The 26757-nt window shown below is 35.2% G+C and overlaps 5 protein-coding genes across 9 annotated transcripts in view; 4 read left to right on the forward strand and 1 right to left on the reverse strand.

Moving 5' to 3' along the window:
* The window catches only part of LOC122572136 (cell growth regulator with RING finger domain protein 1-like), a 42461-nt gene that overhangs the window by 14971 nt on the left and 733 nt on the right, over positions 1-26757 (reverse strand). For 2 of the 4 annotated variants that reach the window (XM_043736771.1, XM_043736770.1), the window contains exon 2: positions 4565-4722. In XM_043736771.1, the coding sequence (XP_043592706.1) occupies positions 4565-4718 (154 nt within the window). In that variant the 5' untranslated portion in view covers positions 4719-4722. Of the gene's footprint in view, positions 1-4564; positions 4723-10814; positions 11637-21081; positions 21214-26757 lie in introns of those variants that run through there. The other 2 variants (XM_043736769.1, XM_043736768.1) reach the window with 2 other exon arrangements.
* LOC122572145 (acylphosphatase-1-like) lies at positions 12244-13321 on the forward strand. Its single transcript, XM_043736783.1, has 4 exons — positions 12244-12460; positions 12525-12541; positions 12883-12992; positions 13071-13321. The coding sequence occupies exons 1-4, from the start codon at positions 12412-12414 to the stop codon at positions 13183-13185; spliced, it is 291 nt and encodes a 96-aa protein (XP_043592718.1). The 5' UTR covers positions 12244-12411; the 3' UTR covers positions 13186-13321.
* Positions 15242-19179, forward strand: LOC122572144. 2 transcript variants are annotated; one of them, XM_043736781.1, is made up of 4 exons: positions 15249-15878; positions 15975-16059; positions 16591-16734; positions 18123-19179. In XM_043736781.1, the coding sequence occupies exons 3-4, from the start codon at positions 16591-16593 to the stop codon at positions 18417-18419; spliced, it is 441 nt and encodes a 146-aa protein (XP_043592716.1). In that variant the 5' UTR covers positions 15249-15878; positions 15975-16059; the 3' UTR covers positions 18420-19179. The 2 variants fall into 2 exon arrangements, with proteins under 2 accessions (XP_043592717.1, XP_043592716.1); XM_043736782.1 differs by lacking the exon at positions 15975-16059 and having other exon boundaries at positions 15242-15878.
* LOC122571683 lies at positions 19786-21545 on the forward strand. Its single transcript, XM_043735746.1, has 4 exons — positions 19786-19797; positions 20047-20281; positions 20728-21017; positions 21089-21545. The coding sequence occupies exons 1-4, from the start codon at positions 19786-19788 to the stop codon at positions 21230-21232; spliced, it is 681 nt and encodes a 226-aa protein (XP_043591681.1). The 3' UTR covers positions 21233-21545.
* LOC122572123 (poly(U)-specific endoribonuclease homolog) lies at positions 22210-26708 on the forward strand. The gene is made up of 7 exons (XM_043736734.1): positions 22210-22417; positions 23645-24076; positions 24160-24210; positions 24380-24469; positions 24529-25276; positions 25537-25978; positions 26265-26708. Exons 1-7 carry the CDS (start codon positions 22357-22359, stop codon positions 26496-26498), a joined length of 2058 nt encoding a protein of 685 aa, XP_043592669.1. The 5' UTR covers positions 22210-22356; the 3' UTR covers positions 26499-26708.

Here is a 26757-nt window from a genome sequence, read left to right on the forward strand (position 1 = left end):
TGGGAGCAAGGCTGGAATTTACAAGATGGGAGCCAAAAAATAAGAACAAGGTCTTCACTATGCTACCTGAAGTTATGGAACATACATCCTGACGTTATTCATAATTCAACGCCATGAGGAAAGATATCTTTTAGAAACATAATATAACAAGAAAGTAAAATATTCATGAAATACGAAATATGTACAGAAAGGAAGATAACATACGTTACGTTAAAAGTAAATAGAAATCTACCTTGTAACTTCTTTACTCCATTGGATTTGTTATAAAACTCATACGTTATTTATATCGACGTTGCTAATTACTAATATCACTATTAAGTATATTCGTCCGTATCATCCTAGACACATTATTTCGAATCATTTTCGTACTTCCATCCTACATTTACAATGTAGCAATCGTCAAACAACTAAATTGAAACGTGGAACTGTGAAACGCGGCAATTATCGAGATACGGACAAGTTTCGAAAGCTTTAACATCGTTAAGAAGTACGAGAATTAAATAGCGAGGATCATGAGAAGATTTCGTCTCGAGCGGACGATCACCACCAGGTTAACTTGCTTCTCCCGTCGAAGAAGGAATCTTGCAATCGACTCGCAATATTACGTCACCGGTTGGTTTACCTTTCGTAACCTGGACCACAAGCTCTTCTCTCTCTCTCTCTCTCTCGATTCAATCGCGATTACATGTTGCACAATGAGACCGGGAGAGCTATTTAGTGCCGGCAACCGTTCACCGATACGCAGGCAGATGTAATATTTGCTCGGTAAAACGCCAGGCTATGAATGAGCTTTCGATTCGTTGCCTTTCATCTCGCACGCTGCAACTCGCAACATGCTTGTTAAGTAAGTTTTTCGAACGAGTCGGTGAACTTGACACGCATAACGTCGATCAACCATCGGTCGATCGATGGTAAAGGTTTTGTTTTAGAGTTGTTACGGAATTCTCGAAGACATCGTTCGTTTTTTAATCCTTTGATAAAACGACAAAAAATTCAAATTTAGAAAAGCAATTTCTCGGATTTCTATTGTATGGGATGCTAAAGGTATATTACTTTAATTACATATAAGAAACAAATATTAATAATTGCGTTAGATACACGATGACATTTAAAATGTGAAATTTATGTTGCTACATTTGATGGGTCTCTCTCTTTCTCTCTCTCAAGCTACGGCGTTATAGAATTAATTAATGTCTGACGTCAGATTATGTTTTTTTAATTTTGTTTTTGAATGGCAATCAGCTCCATTAGCAAAAAATATCTTTGTGTTTCTTTTATTTGAGATATATTTATTAATTCAAATTCAGTCGAAAAAGCATTATGAAATGAAGATCCTAAATGTACCTACATGTTTATAAAATTCTTAAAGATCCCATTAGCGATATGACGTTTATTGATCCTAATGAGTTTTTTAAAACATAGTAAATTATTAAGAAACTACTTACTAACCATCGTTCAAGTACGATTGATTTTCAAACATCTGCCAACGACCAGCATTAATATACAGCAACTTGTTGATTAATGTGTTTTCCATTATGGTACATTATTGCCAAAAAAACGATCAAAGAACGTTATTCGAAACTATCAAGGATGAGAAAGACCCACGTACAAGCAGCTGGCGGCTCAGATTTATTAATAATTCTTACATTGAGTTTATCAATAATTCCACAGGATCGAGTGGAAATTATTACACATATTGTCACGTAACTTACGTAACATTTGTGTGTTCCGACAAGCAAACGTTGTCCTCGATGAACGATTCTACAGTCTATACCTCCGCGATCGACCCTCACGGTTTTACATGGTCACCTTTGCCTGCGAGTTTGGAATTCGAAAATACTCTGCCCTTGCCACCATGACTCTCCTCTGTTGGCGCCTTACCGGGAAAATTCATCGTTTCCACGAGAAACGAGCCACTATCGTCTTCGAATTAGAAATCAACGAGGAAAATATCACTTATCTCTGACGTTTCATTTATCTTATGTACATTTAAGTTAATCAGTAATTCCCTAGAACGGATGTTGACGACAAATTCATTTATATCAGATAGCGAATAATGGATAATATTCGTGTTTATTGGAGTTTCGTTTAAATTTAAAGAACAAAGAAACATTTGTCGATTTCTTAACGTAAGAGAATTCTTTGAGAGGACATATAACATACAGAAGCTGTTGTAATGAAATGGTCAATAGCCAACTGCTGAAAAAGATAACTTAAGGTATAAAAGATATATCAGAAACTTCTTAGATGTATACTAAACGAGCCGAGGACACAAGAATATCTACAGTTGAAAGAAAATCAATATAACATAATTTCACGAATATTTTAACTCCTTCACACCTCATCGAATTATAAGATTTACATAATTAGAAAAAGAAGAACATATTCAACAAGAATCCAAAGAAAAAAGTTGTAACAACATAAGATAATTTTATGAATTGCTGTTCTTTCATATTAAATAGCAATACACGAGAGTACTATTGCAGACGATTATCATCATTCTGATTAATCGAGTTTCCATTAACAATCGGACACGTGCTCCATCATTGTTACTGCATGGTCCGTGGCATGGTTCGAATAAAATCCAAGGCACACTCGCAAGGTTAACAGAGACTAGCCCTGCGCGTAACAAATACGCCCGCGATCGCACGAATACGCGTAGTTTAATGAATTTATCGAGGGTCGGCGGGCGTCAAGCATAAATCAACCGGTCGCGTAATAAAACGTGACCACGGCGGGGGAAGAAGATCGTTCTCAACCGTGTGCATTGTGCAGGATATATCTTCGTCGGTTATTCGTTAACTCTAAAACTATTGAACCTTCTTTTTCTTCTTAACTGTGCTTTTGACCAAAGATGGATCGTTCAGGAAATATCTGTTATCGCTTTGAAGAAACCGCACAAGCTGTATGTATGTAACGGAAATCAGTGGGAAGAACAATATGCATTCGAGAAACAGAAATTGCGTAAGAATTTAAAAGTCAAGCACTTGTGAATAATTATACTTACGGATGAAGATAATTCTTGTTAATTTGTTAATAATGAAACGAACCAATTTTACTTCCTTCGCATAATAGATTAATCAAGTAGGTATAAATTATTCGTAGAAGTGTTTTACAATGAATAAATTGTAGGTGCTTATCATAACAATTATAGATGCGGAATCTAAATAAAGATTCGTGTTACCCTTTAAATATTACAATGAATGCTTTGCATGTTTTTGCATATTTAAGCCGCCGTATTCCGAAAATCGCTACCACACCAACTACGTTGATACTTTTGAATAGTAATTGAAACTTTTTAAAGCTAATACAGTCTTCGCTTTATTAATCTCACCCATTGTATCAATGGGCTACTAAAGATCAAATTCTGCCTAAAATACGTACAAAGATCTAGCTTTTAGAAGAATAAAGAAAAATATAAGTTTCTGTAAACAAGCTATACAATTATTTGAATATCTCACAAACCTCTTTTTCCCGATGTGCAATAAGAAAATTTGCATCATACATAGGTATTTAAAAACGAATATTTACATACTAATCTATGAATTTACTCGAAATGGGAAGCAATTGTAAAAAGTGTTGCGCGAAGTAATATAATTATGAGACAGATCCCCTGCCCGCGATCAATTATCCCCGGTTAAATGACTCACAATGACCTGGCCAAGCGGTCAAGGTAACGTTTCGTAACTTCAGATATCTTCACACCTGCATACCAATTACGATAAGTGGCAACGACGACCAACGGGAGGACCGTCTCGCCTTTTTTCTTCTTTTTCTTCTTACGCGGTGTCTATAACCTACTTTCGAGCCGATCGAGACTTACGCGAAGGAGGTTTTGCTCCTTTCAAGAGTCAATTAGCCCAACGAACCAAGACTTGCGAAATTTAAACGGTGCCTACTGTTGGTAGAGAGCAAAGTAATAAAGATTTCTTGTAGAGAAGAATCTTCGGAAGAACGTTGATTCACGAGCGAGGATATAAATTCGAAAAGTTATGAAGTTCTTCGTAATGAATCGCCGGGTTTACTTGGAACGACACGTGAATTTTGATGACCTTTCAAACGGCAACGAATACTAATTCCGCGAGAATTAGATGAAAAAAAGGCGAGACACGTTCGAGCGTTAGTACATCGATTGTGCGAGATACGATCTCCGATCTGTTTGTCAGAAACGAGTTTGTCTTTTTTTCTACCGACATTTCTAATTTAGAATGCTAATGGCGCGAGAATAATGAATGATAGATAGTATGTTTATTTGAATTTTAATGTAATTTGTAAATTTCATTGGATATTCAATTAATTAGATATTTCAGCTATTTGTATATTCCTCTCTTGTTCGTTCGAGATGAGATACTGAATTTGAATTTTTGTATAATTTTGTATATTTAATCGTTCTTCCTTTGATGATAACTTTGAAATTATTAAAATTGATGATTCAGTTGGGTAAAAAATATCAAACGTTTCTTCAATTTCTTTCTCGGTATCAATTCGGAAGAATCATGCTTGCGATTTCTTCGACAGACTTATGAAAAAGGCGAAGGAGGAAAATTGAAAGAAAAAGACTCACCGGTATAAGTGCTCTTGAAACTTTCGTGAAGCTTGAAGGTGAAGGGAATGTGAACCTTCATCATCTCCATCTGAGGTATGCGCGGCGAATGTGTCATTACGCTTCCACTCCCTCCAAACATCAATTCGTCGCCGTGAATACGAAGCACGATCATATTCCTGTACAAAGAAATCGGATTTCTCATTTAATCGAACCATTTTTAGTCATTTATTATTAATATGTAGCTGTTTATCCGGATTTATATTTTTCTTGATTTCTCGATTTTTCAAGTTTATATTTTTGTGGAATGGTTAGCGAAACGTGAAGCTAAGCTGTAAGACGATACAAAAATCGTTTTACTGACGTTGACACACTCGGTTAATCTGCGACTGCGAATCAATGCGACACGTTTGTCAGTTGGAGGATTGACTCTACTGCAGAATGCAAGATCCTCGGTCGATGATGTGCATATTCATCCATTATTATCCTTTTGTTATACTTTGTATATAAAATATTTTCGCGTAGAGAATGCCTTTGAAATGATTCGAAAAGCATAAACATCCGGACAGATATCAGCTATTGATTCTGAGAAATATTTCTTACGAAGCAGAGTACTATACATTGAATATTTCATATATTTTAATATATCATGTGTATTCTGTACATCTGTGTGTTTTGCATCATTAAGTTTCTCGTAAATGCATAAATGTTTGCAGTTTAATTATTAAAGTTGTTTACATTCGCAACAAAGTAAACTTTCAAATTCTTCGAAGTCGTTTGGATTCAAACTTTTATGCCCTAATTTCTTTTAGTATTATAAGGGTATTTAAGGGCACTATGAAATTATCGCTTTTAAATTAATAGACTAATTTAAATAAGCTTCAAAACGTTGAAGTAAAAGAATTAATATTTGTAACTCGTGAGAGACTTTACAATTCCGTAAAGTGTATTCATAATTCAACATAAAAAGTTTGATTTGCTCTTCAGAGCTTATAATTAGTACTCCGTTCTCTCTCGACACACGAGATACTGTTCATAAGTTAAACGACGATAGTGTCCTACGTGCAGGTATGCACAATCTTGAACGCGAGACGATTAGGCTATCCGAGAAGTAACAGTATACTATCTTTTCCTACTAACAAGTATGAACTAACGGGTTTGAAGATCATGTATCGACTAATTGCCGAGAGTTTCTCATCTTTCCTTTGCTTTCTTCCTCGCAGTGATGCAAAAAATAAATCGGACGCGGTAAAGTATTCTAGAAGAAAGATTCTGCTTCTTCTACGTTCTCCATTGTTTCCCGAAGAAGAAATGTAACTCGTACGGATAAATAATAATCAGATATTTGAACAAATAGAGAAGGTAACGAATAAATTCTATCTTGATAAGTTATTCGACCGAGTTTGAATTTATTCAAGCAACTACTTTACATAAATAATCATTCTTATAAAAAATCTGAAAAATTATGTTTACGAACTCTGATCCATTTTTTTGTGGACATTAAGATGCAAAGAAATAATTATAAGCTGATAAAAGAAAGAATTAACGTATCGCCTCGTTTCCGCAGACCTCGTTCCAATAAAATGTAACGACAAGGCTCTGGAATGAAAGAACGCGGCTATACCGTCCTTCGATATTTAAAATAATCGAACTGCCTTCGTTATTCATCCTTTGGAGCGAATTAGTGTGCGAACGGCCGCGTACTGTCAATAACCTCGCGGCCATGAGGACACATGCACGTATACCGCAACATAGGGTTGCCGCGAATTATTCGTCAATCTACGATCCTATAATCGATGATATCAAAAGGAACACGAGATCAAATTTCCTACTACATTTCCTCCGTTAGGTTCTTGAAAATGTCCGATTTAAGTATCGTTAACGGGACTCATGCTCGATTTCGTTTCGATGGATTTAAATTCGACTGTGTAGTTTTGAAGTTATTTTATGACAGCGTAAAAAGTAAACCACGCAACTTTGAAATTTCAGACGGCTTTCTCCTTTCAAATAGGCGAATCGCGCGTTTCACGTAAGCGTGTTAACGGTTTATTGACATAAAGCTGCTGGATTTGGGAACCGTACAACTGGACTAAGCGGCTCCTTCAGCGCGAATAAATATTCCAAATGGAACTGAAAGTAGCGAGAGTTTGCTCAGACCTTGATATTCACGGGAAGACTAAATTCCAGTTTTATCCTCGTCTATCACGTGTCAATTTTTTCACTCGAAATTGAAATAAGTGAAAGGAGCCGTACATAAGATCTTATTTACCTAGAGAGAGTACAGTATCTTATTTTGTACCCACAAGATTGTGTTTTAATATTTGGAGACGTAGATCCTTTTGTTAAAGCTTTACATTTTACCCTTAGATAGAGAGACTTATTGAAAAAGAATTTGAGAGCAAATTATGGATGTTGTCGCTTGTACCATTTTTCCTCTTCATCTTCTTATTCCCAGTAACGGAATTTCAACCTTCGACTTCCAGTTTCACCAAATAATTATCATTATATTAATAATAACAGAAAAGGTGAAAAATTAAACTAACATTTAAGGTCGAAATTGTCCAATTAACTTTACGTTATTGCAGCACATGGTTCTTACCTGATAAACTGTTATCGGTATATAAGTCTGTACTTCCGGTAAAATTTTCAAGATACGATAGTATCAAGGTAGGATAGTTCACGTGTAAATGAGCTCGGTTTATTATACTATTTATACATACCATGGAAATTTATAACTTTTCATTTGGTTTATGGTAGATCTACTATCCCTGGTAAAATCCATGATTTCAGAAAACCGAATAAAGTTAAATTATAATGTAGATATCTGTATGCTTTCAAACATTAAAATACCTTGCCATACGTAACTATAAAGATTTGGAAATTCACTGGAATGTTATATATCTGTTCTTGCATTTATATCGTTTTTCTCTCTTTCTTCTATCTTATTTTTTTTTTTCTTGAGAAGTCTTTACTTCATGTAGTACAGTAGACAAGCAACAACGAATACCGCAAGATAATAACGGTTTGATCAAGCGTCTCCAATGGCGTTGCATAATTTCCATGAAAGTATACAGAAATCATTTCCAGAAAAAAGCCGAACGACCGGCAAAACTGGCAAATCACCGATGTTGCAATGTAATAACGCGTCGGTTCGAGTACACGAATTAGAATAAGTGATTGCATAATCAATGTAACGTTTGAAAACCTTATTCGTCATTTCCATTCGCTTCTTATATTTAATCATAGGTAAAACGAGATAAATCATAATATTATAAGGCTGTTTGAATGCCACTCAGTGACCTCAGATTGCCACCATACAGCTAACTTGTCATTTTATTCGAAAAGGAGGTAAATAAGAAAGTGTCATCATAAATAACGATTTTATATCTCTTTTCAAATTCTCGATAAACATAAGACGAGCATCTCGTAAAAAAAATAATACTTGGTTGCCTCAGAAATGATCCTTCAAAAGTTTAAATTAGACTGATAGATTGCTGATTATTGATACACTATGGATGTTTATACATTTATGAGGAATTGAAAGGTGTCAAAAATATACATAATAATCATAAATATGTAAAATAATGGAAATAGAATATTCCTTCTAATACATTATTAAGTGGATAAAACAAATCGATAGTTATATTTTTTTTCTATGATACAGCCAGTAAAGACGTGAATTTGCATAAACATGTACACTTAAGTTATTAATATTAATTCCATTTCATGAATTTTTGTTTATTACTGATATTTATATGAATTCATACTCTCGTGTAAGGAATTAAAATTTATCTAATACAAAATTAAATCTATAGATTTTCCTCATAGACAATGAGTCGTCATTCAAATAAGTGAATTCAATCAACAGAAGCTCATTTAATCTATCATTAACTAAACTTTGGTTATAACAATAACAACAATAAATACCGTTCTACTATATAGAATTTTACTTCTTGACTTTCACCGGTAAAGTTCTCCAGATTTCCAAATTGCACGGTTGAAACTAATTTTCGAAACAAAAGTCCCAATTTTGCGCTGTCGAAGAAGCAAGAAAGTTGTTTGCTTTAACAAAAGGAGAAACTTTGACTAGAGGAATCGACCTCTCCCTCGTCAGTTGTTAACTTCGTTCATTTCAAGGTCACCCAATTTTATTTTATATAATTCATCTTACATTTTGGAGTAAATTAATTCCAGCCTTCAATGTAATTATTCCTCGTCAACTCTACAAGCGCGATTACAAGAATTTCGGTGATTTTCCATATTTAAACAGCTGTTCTCAGCCATCGTGTCCTCTATCTCACGGCACACTTTTACCAGCAAATTGAAAGTGCCAATTTATCGTCCACTTTTACGATCGTCTTACAGAATAACGCCGATTCCATTGATCTCGCCTTGAGATATTAAAAGGAACAGAATTAACCTTGAAACTTCTGAAGTGAGGTAAAAAGAGAAAGGAAAAGAAAGAAACAAAAGGAAACAAAATTTAACTCCACTATTAAGATTATTGGCCTGGGGAACAACTTTTTATAAAGATAACCATGTAGGTCTTTATTAAGTTACTGTAGCAAAAACTACTGTTATGAAACTAACGGATATTGTATTATAAAATAAATTGATATTATGCAATCGGAAAAGTGAAATGACGAAATAGTTACAATACTATGCACCGTTAATGTTTAAATCAATATTTTTATTCACTCGTAGAGATTCACAATGCAATACATGAGATATCGTGTACAAATTGATCTTAAAGCGTCACAGGTGGTGCAAGATAAATAGTGACGATACAAAATTTCTAAATTCGGTCTGTTTTAAATATCTCAACGAAAATCTGACAAGCCTTACAATTTAATCTTTCAAATATGTTAATATAAACGACGTTAAAGAATTGGGTGTCTAGATATTCAATTATGAAGTATAGGATATTATATTTTCATTGATATCCTTGATCCTTCTATTATAATTTAATTATAATTTTAACAATTAAGCTATTTTATTAACCATCGGTAACCAAATCTTCCAATGTTATACAACTGAATTTAAAATACGCGGCTAAGTTAGTAAAAACAGGAAAAGACCTATTATAACGGCTTGTTTTGTCCTGGTATATCAGAATACCAAACGATTAATGTGATTTATTGCAATGAATTAAAACAAAAATTTTTTTAAAGCAGGGTCCTGTTCTTTGAATAACTTTGCAAATAATATTCCGAGATAAAACTAGATAGTGAAATGGAGTAATACTCAAGAAAAATACCATCTTTCTATTCTAACGATACTCTTCGCATTCAATGATGATAATTTAATTTATACCAATTGACAGGGTAATATTGCTCTAGTGCAATGGTATCTTTTACCAGTTTGATAATTGATAACCTACGGTCCAGTGACTCATAAAACACAAAATATTTACTATTAGTCATAGAATATTTTCCAACCGACAATACTGATGAGTAAAGGAAAGATTAGAGAGATGTAGCTTTGTCAATTCTATATGCGAAAATATGATTTCCACCGAGACTATTCTCGAAACATTATGACGATGGTCCAAAAGTCAGGCTGCAATATGCAGGAATTGATTTCGCTGAAGAAAGAACGAGCAAATATTTGCCGAATGAGAAAATAAAAATTGAATCACCTACATCCGTGTATTCTATTTATTCTGACGTTCTTTTGAACGCTTACAATTTCATTCGCATAAAAGAGTTGCCACAGTACTAACAGTTTAGTTTCTGAACGCGCGCAAGAGTACCAAAATAAAAAAAGAAAATATAAGATAAGCGACTCGTTATCAATCGTTGTTATCGGACATCATTTTTTTTTTAAGAGATTAGAGGAAATGCTTGTATTGATGCGAATTACCTACATTCTTAAACACGATACGTGCAAGTGAAGAAAAAAACAATATACAATATCATCGATTTGTTAGAGGAATGACGCATTTTAATAATTGTCAATTTTACGATATCTACACCGACGATCAAAACAACTTCTTCAAAATATTGCAATATGTGTCATAATTGTGTATCAATAGATAATATCAGAAATTATTTGACTCTGTTTCGTTTTACAATTAAAATGTCAAGCGCCTTGAATAAAAGGTGCAGTGTGGGTCATTCGTGAAATTTTACAAGGAAAAACATATATAATCGAGCAATTAATAATTTTTGATTTCAAACTTTCGAGCTTAAATCGACTATTCTGAAAATATATTATTGTTATTCGTGCCACTTTTCTAGTGTAAACCGACGATACGCTATGACATAAATACCTGATGATAAACAAGAAAACTCCGCAGAAGCATATCGACACTGCGAGCACAAAGAAAATGTTCGACAGCTCCGCCACAGATACTAACATCGCCGTCATCGTATATTATCGTCGTGTTGTTCCTCCGTGCACGCCAACGCACACGCACAACGACACACCTCCCGAATTAACCTCACTTTTCGAACAGATAAGCTGTCAAAGTCGCCACCGACGTTGACGATGAATAATCCGGCGCTACCCTTAAGCACTGCACACAACGGTCTGTCCTGAGACGTGTAACCAACGATATAGCAAGGACGATAGAACGATCTGTCAGAGCCGCATCGTGTGCCCGTACGCCGACGACACGAATTTTCGTTGCGTAAATACGCCAGCCTAACCTCATCGACTGACACAAGACTGGTATTTCGCGTATTCGTACACAGATACACGGACTATCGCGTACGTATCATATATTCGTATCGATTACGGGCTAATGATCGACGATTTCGCGTTAACGGGATGATTTTTTCTTCTTTTTCTGTCGGTCAAACGTTGCGAATGTTTTTATCGAAAAGACGTGCATTCGAGTCTACGTGATCGTCTACCATAGCGTAGAATCTCCGTAGACGAGGGTAACGCTGTGTGCCAAGGGTTTTAAAGATAGGCAGGGAGATAGGTACACGTAGACTGAGATACGTAGCACATACTGATAACGCGATCGATAGATTGCTTTGACTCGATGAGATTCTCGTTGCGTTTCGTAAGGACAATCGCATGCACGGTTGAAGAAGACCGCATAAACACAACCACCACGTATTAACTGTTGCTTGAGACTGGTCGTAGATACCGCGGTGGGGACGACTTATACGCCACTATACTTGGCGACTTTTTTGCTGCTATGCCCGTGCGCGCGCTTCGGAACATCGACCAATACCAGCGCCGATACAAACCACACCGATCAGTCATATGCATGTGCGAACAGATTTTGATTTTTAAATTCAAATAAGGTGTTAATTTCACCTTGTGAATGATTCATTATTTTCCTACGTACATTTAATTTTTATTAATTACTTGATTAGTTTTGATGGTATTATATGCGTTATTTACACATCGAATCGTTTAATCCTTTAAATGTAGTGAATAAGTGCATAAAAGGCTAAAATATAAACTAATGCATTTACCTATTTTTTAATCTAAATGCATAAATATATACGTTTATTATTTAAAAGAACGTTGTTCTTTATTATTGCAATGTTTATCTCTATCGTACATAATGTGTATTAATGCTGGAATTGATTCAAATTGAGCATATGGATTTAAAAATGTGAACTGCGTCTGTATCAACCCTACTTAAAATTTAAATTAAGTTTAATTCGCTCTAAAACACATCAGGAGTGGTTTCCAAGGATACCGCTATTAACCAACCGGAACAGCTGATAGAATCTCAACTGGCGACATCTAGTCAATTATCGTCTCATGAAATAACATACGCACATTCAGATATTTTTCCAAATAATGATTGAATGTTAATCAAGTTGTACCTTACAATTGTTCTCTAGCTTCTTATCACATTGCCGTTTTTATCAGTGATAACATCGCAAGATACAAATCCGAAAATGTCACAGTTAGTCGGTGTTGATTTTGAAGTTTATGGGAGAGTACAAGGTAAGTAACCATTTCCCTATAATAGAATCATGATGATACTGATCTCAGGTTTTCTTTTTTAAAGGCGTATTCTTTAGAAAGGTAAGTAATGTATCGCACCAAGTAACGGTTAATAATTAACGTAAATTACGAAGAAATACGCTGCAAGTTTTATGGCTTATTTAGCACAGAACTGACATCTGACAGGTGAAACAGTTACTATATAGTTATGAGTATATACATATATACATATATATCGGCATTTTAAATTGAAAATCAAATGCATCTAACATTTTTGAAATTTCAAATTAAAAAATGATTTTTTATGTTTGAATTATAAATGTAACACGTACTTGTATGTCCATGTTCGTATGATCGGTAAATCAGTTTTCTATGAACGATCAAAAACAACTTTCAACAATTTATTATTTTTATTGATATAGTATACTCAAAAACGTGGGACCGAATTAGGTTTAAAAGGATGGTGTATGAATACCCATAAAGGTACTGTTGTTGGTCGTCTTGAAGGATCGAAAAGCAAAGTGGAAGAAATGTAAGCTTTTACCTCTTTAAAACATTTTAACAGATATATTCATTGTCCTTATTCTACTTGTATATTATCTGTTTATAGGAAAAATTGGCTTCGATATACCGGAAGTCCTGAATCAGCCATAGACAAAGCGGAGTTTCGAAATGAGCAAGAAATATCTCAACCTACATTCGCCAATTTCGAAATTAAAAAATAGAAGTCTTTACCTAACGTTATTTCTAATTATGTATTTAATTTTTTGTTTTGTTTAGTATACTAATTTATTTAAAATTATGAACAATGTGCATTGTTTTGCGCCTCAGTTAAAATAAAAGAAACTGTTCAATTTATTACATTTTGTACTTATATAAACTGTATTTGCAACCTCTGTAAATATCAAACAATTGTATATATGTTTATCCAATTTAACACTGATAGAAAGAATCATACTATGCACATTAGGAAAATTACTTCTATCGTATCATTTATTATAATTCTTTTCCAATTTTGAAATATTGTAATTAATAGTAAGTTTGGCATTCACCACGCAAGTAATCTCTCGTTATATGGTAAGACTTTACGAAACAATTTCGTCATTTCTCTGCATGTCACAAGCGACAAGCGCACGATGGATAGACTTTAACAGACGACAATTCTGTCTCGTATAACTTCTACCACTATCGGCACGAACTTCATTAGTTGTCGAGCGCGCACCGACGTGTGCGCTTCAAAACTTTCGCCTGCGATCTCTCGTATAGATGCGATTGCATTTTATAATCCTCTGATACTCATATGATTGTTGGAAATAATTCTGTTTTTTTCACTTAATTCGATAACAACTTGTCGTAATCTATTACTATAAACTATATACTAAATATTAGGAAATTTACAATTTTCCGTTCCGCAATATCGAACGTCATTGTAAATAACGCGAGTGACCTAATTATGCGGATGTATAATCGTGTCAGGTCAAAAGTGAGTCTTAAATCGTAAAATAAATAGAGAAGAATGGACCAGCAATAACCAACAGATTAGATGATCGCGATAATACAGTGATTGATAAACGTGAAGGAATGTCGCATTCAACATGAAGTGTTTCAAGAGTTTTTTTCAGCACACTTGGCATCCTCAACAGGTGAGAACACGTGTTTCGTAGAACATTTAAAATTTCTTAAATCTCTCTTGATCTGATCTATTCTATCTGATCCTTAGATACAATATTTCTCTGAAAGAACTAAATGTCGCTTAATTAAATTTACGCAAATATGTCAACACGATTTTATGTCAACACGAGTTTCGTACAGTTATTCAGTATTAAAATTTAAGGATGATAGCGTTTATAATCATAGAAATAATAATATTTTAACGAAGATGTTGTGTTAAACATGTTTGCATGTGTAATATCCGAATAACCTTGGATCACGTAATTATGGATGTGCGAAGTATTAATTACATCTCGTCTTATCATAAGAAAACGATCGTCGATGTAATATTAAGAATGTCTGTTTTATTTTATGATGTTTTCAAATGGCATGATCCAAACAATTTAATCACATCGTTCACGAAGCTATGTACTACTTACACGAGCATGTTCACGATTTTTAAGAACATCAATAAACATCGTGATTTGAGCAGTAGCCTTGAGACTCTTTGTGAAGCAGCTACTTTCGTTCGTCAATACTTTTAGACGCAAACTTACCGTACTTTCACTTCCACGAAATCTCACTTCTAATAATTAGTCATCGGAGTTCATTGAACTAACGTGACTGACCAATAAAAAGCAAGAGAAATCGATCAGTGATGACATTAAAAATAGGGGAAACAAATTAATAAGATTTATGAATTATTCCTCGGCAAACTTCAATCTGTCCGTCTTAGTTTGTAACAAGCAACACGTTTTTGTAGGGTTAAATTTCAATGTAATCGATCGCGGTAATGTTTCATTTCTCTGTATGTTCTATAAGACGGTTTTCAATTTCTTCTCTCGATTCTCGTGTACCGAAGTTTCTGACTACCTGTTGAAAATATGAGCCTCACCAGGTTACGCAACGAATTCTACTTATCATTATTGCTGGTGCATCCTCGACCTGTTGCGCATTTGTACACGTAACAATTCTTCTATTCCAATAACGTGGAATCTTTTCCATATTGTATCCTTTCGATTCTGTATCCAGGTACTGTGATAATTCGTGAATTTTTGTACCTCTGAAGATCATCGCACCGTACTGACCTACGAATTTTTGAATTGTAGTAAAAATTTATTTTCACCTTTATATCAAAAATGCATTTTACCACAATAATATTTTCATAGATAATAATTGCATAATAAATTATTGTCGTGTTTAAAATTCTGATATTTTAATTAAAAAGTACCATTCCGTAAGAATATCTTAATTCGGTATTTATTTTACATAATTTTTCATATCGCTTATATAGTGTATACTGTGCATACACCATTTAAAGCATATGAGAAATTATGAAAAGTAAATACTCTAATTAAGTGCATACTATCATAACGATTGAACTTCCTCTAAACGATTTACGAGCCGGTTAGCAACGTTTCGTCGACATTTACACTAGAGTAGCGGTTCGATAACGAAAGATCAGGGGTCGGGATTGATAAAGGTTGATAGTGGGCCCCGATAGACGTAAGTGGTCAGTTCCTTCGGTGTCGCAGGCAAATAAACTACAACTTTCCTCGTCTCGTGTCGCTTACACGTCTAAGAAACGCGTGTTGCTCATTCAGGAACTAAACGTCAATTAGTTAGACGTTTTGATAGCTTTATTAGATCGGATTTCTGCTGTTTATCTGTGATTAACGAGTAATAATGTGCCACTGAATAGTTACTTGAAAATATGAACAGCGATGGGAATTGTCATACCAGGAAGTATAGCTACTTATTTGATAACGTGAGTCTTTGATTTTATCATACCTCTTTCTTCAAAAAACGTCTATTTTTTTTCATAATTTTCTCAAGCCTTCTAGTAACTGTTCTATAATTTTAGGTTTAGTGTTCGTGTAAGAAATGTTGAGTAGAAATAGTTAATTCGTTTCGAAGCCAGTTCAAAAAACAAAGATTTATACTACCAGGTATGATCTCCTCGATAAAGTTAAACAGAGTTCATGAATCGTTAATCTAATCAATTCTTACACGACGACGTTTCGCTTCTGCTTCGAAAACACTTCGTGCAAATCCTATTCCGTTCAATTTTATTTCGTTTACCTGGTCGAGGACCCAATCATTGTAGAATCGAGTGAAAGTTACCGTGAGTGCACAAAACCATTTCAAGGAGGAAGTTCGTAACATGCATGAAAAAAATAAATACAACCAAAATTTTCAACACAATTTTTCACTTACGGTAGTCAGCAGTTACGAATATTGATTAGATTGTCGTAAAAGTGACGCTCAATGATTTATAATAAGTTTGACCTTGCGTTTGTTAAAAAAATGCGCTGCCATAAAATTTTATTATTGTAACGTACTAAATTTAAGAAAATGCAATATTTAAATATAAATTCTATGAAACTCTATAACATAGCGTTATAGAAATACTATTGAAAAACCGAAAGTGAATAAATTTAACGATCTATATATATATATATATATAATATCGTTGGCAGATGGTGATCGTGCCATCCCCCGGATCCATATGGGATTATCCATACATGAACCAGGTCAGCAGAATGATGGGCTTGGTATATGGGACAGGACCAAAGCCTGAGCAAGATTTATTCCCTCCCAAGATTCGAATTCCAGAGACACATGTAATGTCCCCACTCCATACCCTTTCACCATTTGGATATTTCACTACATTCACCCATGGCCTTTGATCGAGTAATATCATATCTTCCCAATTTTCTTGCAATTAACTTTCCAGAAAATTTTTGTACTCTGGAAAATGTCTTGAGACTTTTTCTTGTTTATCTTTCTTGATGAGAAATTGTGTCGATTCTCTTCTTTTTTTTCTCTTTTAGTATGCGTACGTACTATTGTACTCTATATTATATATGAAAATGTAAAACTTCAAGAAGCAAGGAATGTCGTGGATTGCCGCTAAGAATCATTGGAAACGCGGTGCACACGTTCCTCCGCACAATCGAGCACAATTGTGAAATAATCAATAATTTGGAGTGGCTGCATCGTCACGCTGGTTGCATTTCAGGCTCGTTCAATTTATTACAAATTCTATTCACGGCGTCTACCCACGCTGAATATTTATAGATGCCGTTGGATCCTTTTTTCTTCGGCTCCTTTCTTCTACCTTTTTTCGAAAGAAGTGGAGGCCTAGTCGATTAGCATACATTCGAGCGCACCGTTATGTTATGTTAGGTGGATAAAAATATACAAACGTGTTCCAAATTGGACTACTTCTTTTGCTTGACAAATAGGAAATTGTGGTGACCAATCTGATGTAACTTGACTTTATACCAAAACCGCATTATACGTATTCCGTTTGGCTTAAGATAGAGATTGTTATTGAATTAATACTTTCTTTTTCGTTTCAAACTCTCTCATGTTAATAATAGAATGTTAAATATTTTACGATTCACATTATATAGATATGTATATTGGATCTCTCATTCCAAAGGGAGTGAAATAACACCGAAGCTATTTATAAATATTGCAAACAGTCAAACGAGTCACTTAAATGCACAAATTAAGTATTTATTTTCTGGTAGTGATTCCCCTTTTCGTTGCCGTCGTGACTTCTTCTACAAGTTGCATACTCAGATCTTTATATATTGCTTCTTAACTTTTTTGATTTTATCCCCAATTTTCAACGTGATGTTCTATTTTTATAGGAAATTAATATATGTGAAAGAATTCTCATAATCTTAAAAATATCGTGAGATCTTTTACTTTTTATTTCTTTCGAATATAAAAAAATCTAGACTCTTTTCTTTGTTTCTTTTAAAATTTAACTTTTTCTTTTATTCCTATCCTTATAAATACTTAATTCGTTATCTGAAACAACCTGGAACGAAGAAAACTTTTCAATTAACAGTCTAAAATCGTAACTGCCTTATTACTGCTGAAATAACATTAATTGTTATCTGATGACAAACATAAGTCACGATAACACTTTTGATAACATCCAACAGCTTCCAGCAATTTACTGATCAATTTTATCCACTATTCGATGTAATTACAGATGGAGAGTCCATCGAGGTTCGAACTGACGAAGGCGGAGGTCCAAAATGCAGAAGAAACGGAACTGGGTGAGGTAAAGGTCACGCCTCCGATGAGCACTGTCGCGACGTCGACGCCCGTGCAGCCAGGGAGTATTCCGTGCAGAAACGGCGGCTGCAAGAGCTGGGCCAATCGCGCGGAATCGAGAATGGAAAGCCCTTGGCATTTCCTCAAAACTATCTTCCTTATCTCTGTAATCGTCGCTCTGGTTCTCTGGGTAATCGTCTACACGTTTCTCGTCCAATATCGGATCTTGTGAAGCATTTAAGGGCACCGAGAAACTTGGGTGGCCGATGTTCTTCCATTTGGAAGCGAACAAGGAAAATTTGGGTAATCCTTTGTCTTCGGTAACATAGATACATGATAAGATGTCCAAGAAGATACTCTTTGAAGTATGAGAAAAAGCCAGAAATGTGAGGAGAGAGAGAGGAAGATTTTTTTGTAGAATTCTGATACGTTGGTCGATTCTCCATTTTCTATCGATGAATCCGTCCTTGCGCGAAGCAATAATTAATTCTGTGCTCAAAATCGTGGATTTGTGGAAGAATCATGTTATTTGTTTGACGAGCAAATGGAAATGTAAAAAACATGTACTCTTTTGTGGACAGAAAGTTTTAGAAATTCAGAGTTGGAGTTGCGTAAAGAGTATCTCGAGGCTCCTATTTACGCGAGCATATACTCTCGTGATTATCGGTTCAGTGACAAAGAAATTCCCAGTGTTGAGACACTCGACATAGAAAGAAGTAGAGAGACCTTTGTAATGTATGAAGGAATCGTCCGCGAGGATAAAATTGAAATGATACTAGTCCCTGTAATATTTGTTCGAATTGGATATTTCCTTTTAACGAAATTAATAGTTATCACAAAATTATTGCGATTGTATTACACTAATATATTGCTAATCTCTTTATAATGTTATACGTAAAATGTTTGATACATGGTATTCGATTATATAATATTCATGATTTTTTACCAAGTATTTGTACAAAAACGAATTAATAAAGTTATCTTGCAGAAAACTTTTGAAATCATTTTATCTTGCCCACGTATCTCGCTATCGATAATTGTCGAAATCTTATTTGATAACTGATGCATGTACAAAATCTGTAATTCTTCTTTCCATTGCAAACCAACTAGATAACATCAAAATCAGTTTCTCATCAATACCGATAAAAACCTATTCAGAAATACAACTTTATCAGAAATTTAATCGTCCAGATTTTCATCCATCTAGTCTTTCAGACCGTCAAAGACAATAATTACAAAAGGATTAAATATTAGACTAAACCTGAACTCGAGACTTATAATCGCTTCCTGTCAAGGATGACGCATGTAAAAGTTGTAGCATATTCCACGCGAAATTATCTGCGAATATATGACGCTCTACCAGCGGAATCTGTGTTTTTACCAACGACCTGCCCGGTACGAACAAAATCAGAATTCTCAGGGAAGATTTATCGACGGACGATCCGAGAAGAGAAAAGCCGAAGGACGATAAACGCCGTTAATGCCCGGCGATCTCGAGGCTGTGTTTTGCACCTGAGTGAAGTGGCCTTCGAAGTGACATTTTATGCTTGTACCTCGGTGTATCTGAGTCATACGAAGTCCGTAGGATCTCTGGTATAATGTTTACGAAGGTAAGAATCTTTTATAATCTTTTTTCTCTCATGCGCAAACAAGGATGTATTAATTGAGTTCTTTTTTGGAATTTCTTTTTTACCAAGGCTATGTAACCTTATCTGTTTAATATGTGTCAAGCAACATGAATTCTTTAAATTTTAATTTATATTTTAGAGTGTACTAAGACGTTGAAGAAATATCTACTGTTACAAGTATTGTTCAACTTTATTATCTAATCTCTGTTTCTTTGGCAGCACAAGAGATAGATCGAGGATTCTCGTCCGACGATTAGGAACAAAGTTCAACGTCTGGAAGTTAGTATTGTCGTTGCCTTAGCGACTTTCCACTCGAGTCCCGTGATAGATGCACCGACGGAAATACACCTAACCAGCAATCTGAAGCGGGAAAAAGAGAGGACGATTGCGCGATATTTGGAGAGCTTCTTGTCTCACATTAGAGATCCTCAGGGCGGGACTTCACAACAGAATGATCCCGGAAAAGGTATGTCGGAAATATTTCCTACAAAAATTTTACATATATCTATATATAACTGTCTTATATTTTTATGGAAATCGTAAAGTAAAAAATTACAAGTTTCTACAATTAAATCGAAGACAAGACATTTGAAATATCATACACTGTACTCTTTACTATTATCTAGTTATTAACTATTTATGTATTCTTAGTTATTGACGTTTATGCATAATACGAGAAATTTAAATATGAAAGTGAAACATGATCTTGCATAAATATCCACAGTCTACTTGTTGTTCTCCTTTCGTTCGAGTCACGTATAATTGCCCTAACCAATTACATTTTATGATGCAGAAACATAACATTATAGAAACAACCGTTAAGTTGTTCAGATATTGTTGTGATGTGAATTGTTTACAACTCGTTTAAAAAGCTTTTAACCTATTTTTCTAATTAACAAACACTATCTATAGAAAGTGACGTGACGAAGGAAAATGCAACAGTGAGTAAATTGTCGAAGAAAGAAACTACTAGTGTGCAAAATCAGCAGTCGAATAAACTACGAGGCATAGAAAACACCGTAGCTATTAGACTGACAGCTTTTGATCATCCTGGATCCTCGAAGTCGCCACAATTTAACAAAAAACCTATCTCGAAGCCCGGTCCTAGTAAAGTGAAGAGCACTCAAAGCAAAGCAACACAAATGCGTCAAAATTTAAGTACCCAAAGACTACAGGAAAACGAAGACATCGACGACGATGACGTAAGGAATGGGATAATCGTGACTATAACTTGCTCGTTTCGTTGTTTTTTACGAATCTTATTACGTTTTAGTCTTCTTTGGATGTAGAGAATGTTGGAAGGCCACAAAAATACGTCCTAGTCGGGTGGGACAACTTTCGTTCTAAGCTGATGATCACTCTACTGGTTCTTTTCGTTTTATGGGCAGTCATCTATTTTCCTCTGATTAGAATCTGAAATTCGATGCAAAAATAATATTTATATATCATTCTATAAACATGCTCTCCAGTGTATTTTAATATAAATATACAATGTATAACATGTGATACACATATATGAAGTGAATTTCTAAAGTCTAATCAGAAATAAATAACTGGTTCATATTAGATGCAGACATACAGGATGTTATTCGTTCATGTGTAATAGAGCATTTCTCTAAATGTTACTAAACGATAAACTTGTTTGTCACGGACCGCGATTATCGGAAAACTCCGGAGTGTAAATATGTACATACTTTTTCTACAAATAAAGTATCATTTCTTCTATTGAACGATAAATTCTTCTTTCCTAAACCTGTCCTTATCATATAATTGTGTAAATTTCTGCAAGATTTCAAAGTTTATTTTTCTATATTATTAAAATTTGCTACAACTTCATTGTAACTAAAACTAGTCTATGCTCATTAGCTAACAGATATCGTACAGTATCTCTCAAGCTCACAAGGCAAACTTGAGACACATTTTACAGCAGTCGCTCGCGTGTACCGACAGTGAGTAAATCCACTTTCGATTTCCTAATTTAACTCGATTTCGAATCGCCTGTTATCTTCCGAACCTCATTAAGTCATTCGTCATCCGCTCTCAACAAACTGATCGTCATCGCTGTGTCAATAAATCTAAATAACGAGAAGATTCATCATCAACTGACTCAACAGAAGTTTCAATAGCAAAATAGAACCAATCAAAAGCACTACAGAATCTACAAACAAACAAGATGGTTCAAAAGATACTTTTCAATCAGTTTGTAAATGTTAAAACGAAAAGACCAGTTACCAGCAGTCGAACGAAGGATCATGAAATAGAACGTAGAGTCAAGATCAGGGGCTGACATCATCCTTCCAAGAAGATCGATTCTTTTCAGTGTAAAAGACGCGATGACCGTGCAACGACCTTAACTAGAGTCTTGCAGACGTGCCAATGAGAGGCGGAGAAGGCAAGAGGAAAGTATAATCAGCTGGAAGTGGCTGATTCCGGCGCGGTAAGACTTCAGTTCGTCTTAAAACGCCCACGTAGCTCCTCGACGCTCTCGATTCTATTACGTTGGAAAACGATCCTCAGGATCGTTTCAATCAACGGAGAACCATGAATATAAAAAGTGTGCCCGCTGTTTTCTTAATACTTGGCTTGTCTTTGATATTTATCGGTAAGTGAAACGTTTATTTTCTGTTGATTTTCCTGAAAAGAATTTTTGAAGAAATAAACGATTTGTTTTAAACGTTCTTAGAGAGATTCGATTGGTTGTACGTACCTGTGTGTAATAGGTGTTAAGAGAATAGAATGTCAAGGAAACAAAGCAAATTTTGCGAAAGTGAAGGGGACTACTTTTCTGTTTCGTGTCTTCCGAGTTGTCTTCGAGCTGCGAGTCGCTTAGAATGAATGAAAGTTGTGTCCTACTTGCGTAAAAATGACTTTATTATTCCAGAAAAATAACTTAAAATGTTGATATTATTCGAAATATTGTAGAATTTGATGATTGACGTAGTTTGTTATTTACTTTCTCTTCCGAGAAAACACTTAAGATCGTATTATACAATGGTATTTCTTCAATCGTGTTTACTAAATAATCGTGAATACAGAAGTGAATATAGAGATATATAGAAACTGATAAATATTATAGATAAATTATATGACGTACAATAATAATTATTACGTAAAAATCTTAGAGAAACGTTGTTTAAAAAAATTATTATCTTCTGGAACCAAACTACGTGATTTCGAGTTCTAGCTAAACATTCCGTTATGCTTATTTCGTTCCTCTGCATATCGTCAAGGTTATCGTGAGTTCATACTCACACATAACTATACTACACTATTATTGAAATCGGGGACAAAAATGTGGGATTCCAGAGCAACTTTAGTATTTTTAAGATAAGTCACACCACAGAGACTCGATACAGAAAAAGAATTGAAACTATGTAATCAACGACGTATATTCTCTTAATCTCGATTCTTTTACACATATACACATATATGTGTATACACACACACACACACACACACGCACGCACACGCACACGCACACACACAGAGTGAAACAATAAGTACATATCGATACATCATTATTCATCTTAAATAATTATTATTCGACATCTCAAGCAAATAGCCATGATCTTTTTCTATCAAGTGATTTAGAACATATTTTTAATTCTTAATTACAATTAATTTCCATGCAAATTACCGTTTCAAATTGTTAAAGATCAAAGAAGAGATCTTTCATTGTGGGAACTTTTATTATAAAATCTGTGGACAAAATAATGATGTGATTATTTACAATTCTATAGTGATAAATCTCGCAATTCCTAAATAATCACACGAAATTCCTGTTCCTACCAGCCATTATTTTCCATCCTAATTTTAATTAAATTTCTAGGCGACGCAGAAGCAGGTTGGAAATTCTGGAAGAAGAAGGACGCAACCACGACCACCACAACTGTTGCTCCAGCAGTCGCAGATCCAGTACAAACGAAACCAAACGCGCTACCAGGTGTAACACCTGTAACAAACAAACCTACAGGAAGTCCAACGAATGTTGGATCAGCTGTTCTTGGAGCAGGTGATCCTGGATTGGCGATTGGAGTTACTTCGACTGGAGGAAAGATAAAAGAAAATGCTCGACCAAACAGACCTAACCCAGGAACGGAAGTGGGTCTCGATTTCCCGGCACCGAAACCAGGAAATCCAGGAGTCGGTGGTAACACTGGTAAAGGATACAGAGACTGGGCTGTTGATCTTACTGGGGCTGGAGAACCCGGAAGACAATCCCCGAAATTGCCAAGTGAAGGACCAGCATTAAGTTCTGGAGGTTAATTGATCGATGTTATAGAATTTCTAGATAGTTTTCTTAAATATGTGAGTTTGTGTGAATTAATCTGGTGAACTTTGTAGGTCCCAAACCAAACTCTGTACCTGGAGGCACAGCACAGCCACAAACACCAGGTAAAAATTAATTTAATGACGATTTTATACGGAAAATAAAATAAAATACGTATATAATGTTACGAAGAATTAATTTCATCGCTAGATATAAATTATCGTAATACTAGTAGGAAAGAAGGAGATACAATTGATAAAGATTTATTAATATTAATTTGGCTACGTGTTCCAGGCGCCAGGCCAGCGAGTCCTGGAAACGCACCATCGCCACGTCCTCAACAACAACCTCAGCCTCAGCCTCAACCTCGTCCACAAACACCAGGTACATACTAATATGTGGTAGAAAATAATTTTCATCCTGATATACTTTTTTATTTCAAGGATCACCTACACCGGGCTCTAAGCCAGCTGTTGCACCAGGACAACCTCAACCATCTCCAAATCAACCTGCAGCTGGAGGCAATCAAGTATCTTCGTTGTTCGTAACGTTAAAACCAGGTCCAACGCCAGCACCATCTAGACCAGGAAGTCCTGGTTCTCTTAATGCACCAGGAAGTCCTGGTTCTTTTAATGCACCAGGAAGACCTGGTTCTCCTAATGCACTGGGAAGTTCTGGTTCCTTTAATGCACCAGGAGGTCCTGGTTCTCTTAATGCGCCAGGAAGTCCTGGTTCTCCTAATGCACCAGGAAGTCCTGGCTCCCCTGGAAGAACTTGGGCTGATGTTGCTGGTGGTGGCAGCAGATCTAACTCACCTACACCTGCTCCACGACCTGGATATCCAAATCAGCCAAATTATCCAAGCCAACCAGGTATAGGTCAATCTCAACCAAGACCATCGATACCGACTCAACCTGGAAGAACAGGGCCATCCACAGGAGCAATAGCAGGTGGTGCACTAGCAGGTAGTGCACTAGCAGGAGCAGCTGTAGCAGGAACAGCAGCAGCAAATAAGAAAACCTATTCTAGTAATCCTACTTTTAGCAAAGGAAACACTATCACTGATGAAGACTTAGAGAAACTTTCCGAGGCTCTCTTCATTAAGGATAACAATAATGCGAACAGATATATCACGCTGAATCTACAGAAGCAAACAAGCAGTAGTAGCACAACAGATGACGCACCACAACCGTAAGCTTTTAAAATACAAATGAAAAATATTCGAGGCAAGAGAGTTCTTATACACTACAGCAAGAATAGGTGGAGATTAATAGAAGAGCATTAGGCATCAGAAGGATCTATTTTAAAAACTTTTTTTAGACATCACTAGAATTCTAATTTGATGGTTCTTTGAATTTCTAGATAGTATAGTTCGTGTAACTACAGACTAGTTTGATTTGCCATTTTCTTTCAGTTATCATAGGTTCCATAAAGATAATCTCAACTTGCAGGTTGTTCACGGTAAACGCAGAAGCGTACCAAGGTCCTACGATTCAAAGAGTGATATCGATCTATGACAATTACAAACCGGAAACCAATGTAAATGAGCACATAAGCCCGTTGCAGAGACAAGAAGAGAGTCTCCTTGTAGACACGTTCCTCAGCACGAACGTGATGTCCTACGCTATGAGATTTTTAGCGGACAAAGGACAAATTCGCAAGGATTATTACGAATATAAAGACACGTTAAGAAAAATATGGTTTAACTTGTTCTCTAGAGGACAAGGAAAAATTGGTAGCTCAGGTTTCGAGCATGTTTTCATGGCAGAACTTAAGAGTGTACCATCTGGTACCGAAGTAGTTGGTTTGCATAATTGGATCTTCTATAGCAAAGAGGAAAGCAGTGGAAAAGCAAATTACGCTGGATATTTGAACAAAGTTGACCTTGGAGATGTGAGTTAATTTTTATTCTGTCAGAATTATTTTTTTCTTTTTAATCGTATGATCATTTCTTGATAAGTTATTTTCGAAAAAATGATAGGTTTTTCTATTGAATAATAGGCTCATTAATGAAAAATGTTTTTAATGAATATATAATGGATTCCATTCCACTTCCGACACCTATTACCATTTGTACAATGACGTTTGTCTATTGTTTCTTTTGTGGTATTTCCAGAGAACTATGACTCATACTACATGAAAAGTTACCAATTATATTTGTACGTGTTCGTTCTTTCAGAAAGCATCTATCGTCAAAATAAGAACGAAATACAACGGGTACGATAAACCGGTAACGGCATTATTCGTGGGTACCTCGCCAGAACTGGAGATGGCACTGTACACGGTGTGCTTTTACGCGAGACCAGAGGGAAATTGCCCGGTGTCTCTCGGAGGAACGAAGTTCAACATTGTCACCTATAAATTTAAGTACAGAGGAAACGATCTGGTAGGAACTGCTTATCCAGATATATAATTTTATCAAAATTATATTTCTGTTTATGTATTTAAAAACATAGAATGTAATTTTGCGACATGTCCAAACGAGAGCAATAAAAAATGACATGTATACAAAATTTGGATTTAAATATAATTTTATATGGAGAACGACATATTTTCTTATTAGCGAAATTTGTATCAATACTCGTTACATTGAATAAATTTTGTTTTTGAAATATTATTGAAATAAATATCGTTTTGTATAAGTCGACCATTCATAATACATATTTGTGATA

Source organism: Bombus pyrosoma, linkage group LG10, assembly GCF_014825855.1.
Source record: "Bombus pyrosoma isolate SC7728 linkage group LG10, ASM1482585v1, whole genome shotgun sequence".
Classification (NCBI taxonomy): Eukaryota; Metazoa; Arthropoda; class Insecta; order Hymenoptera; family Apidae; genus Bombus; species Bombus pyrosoma.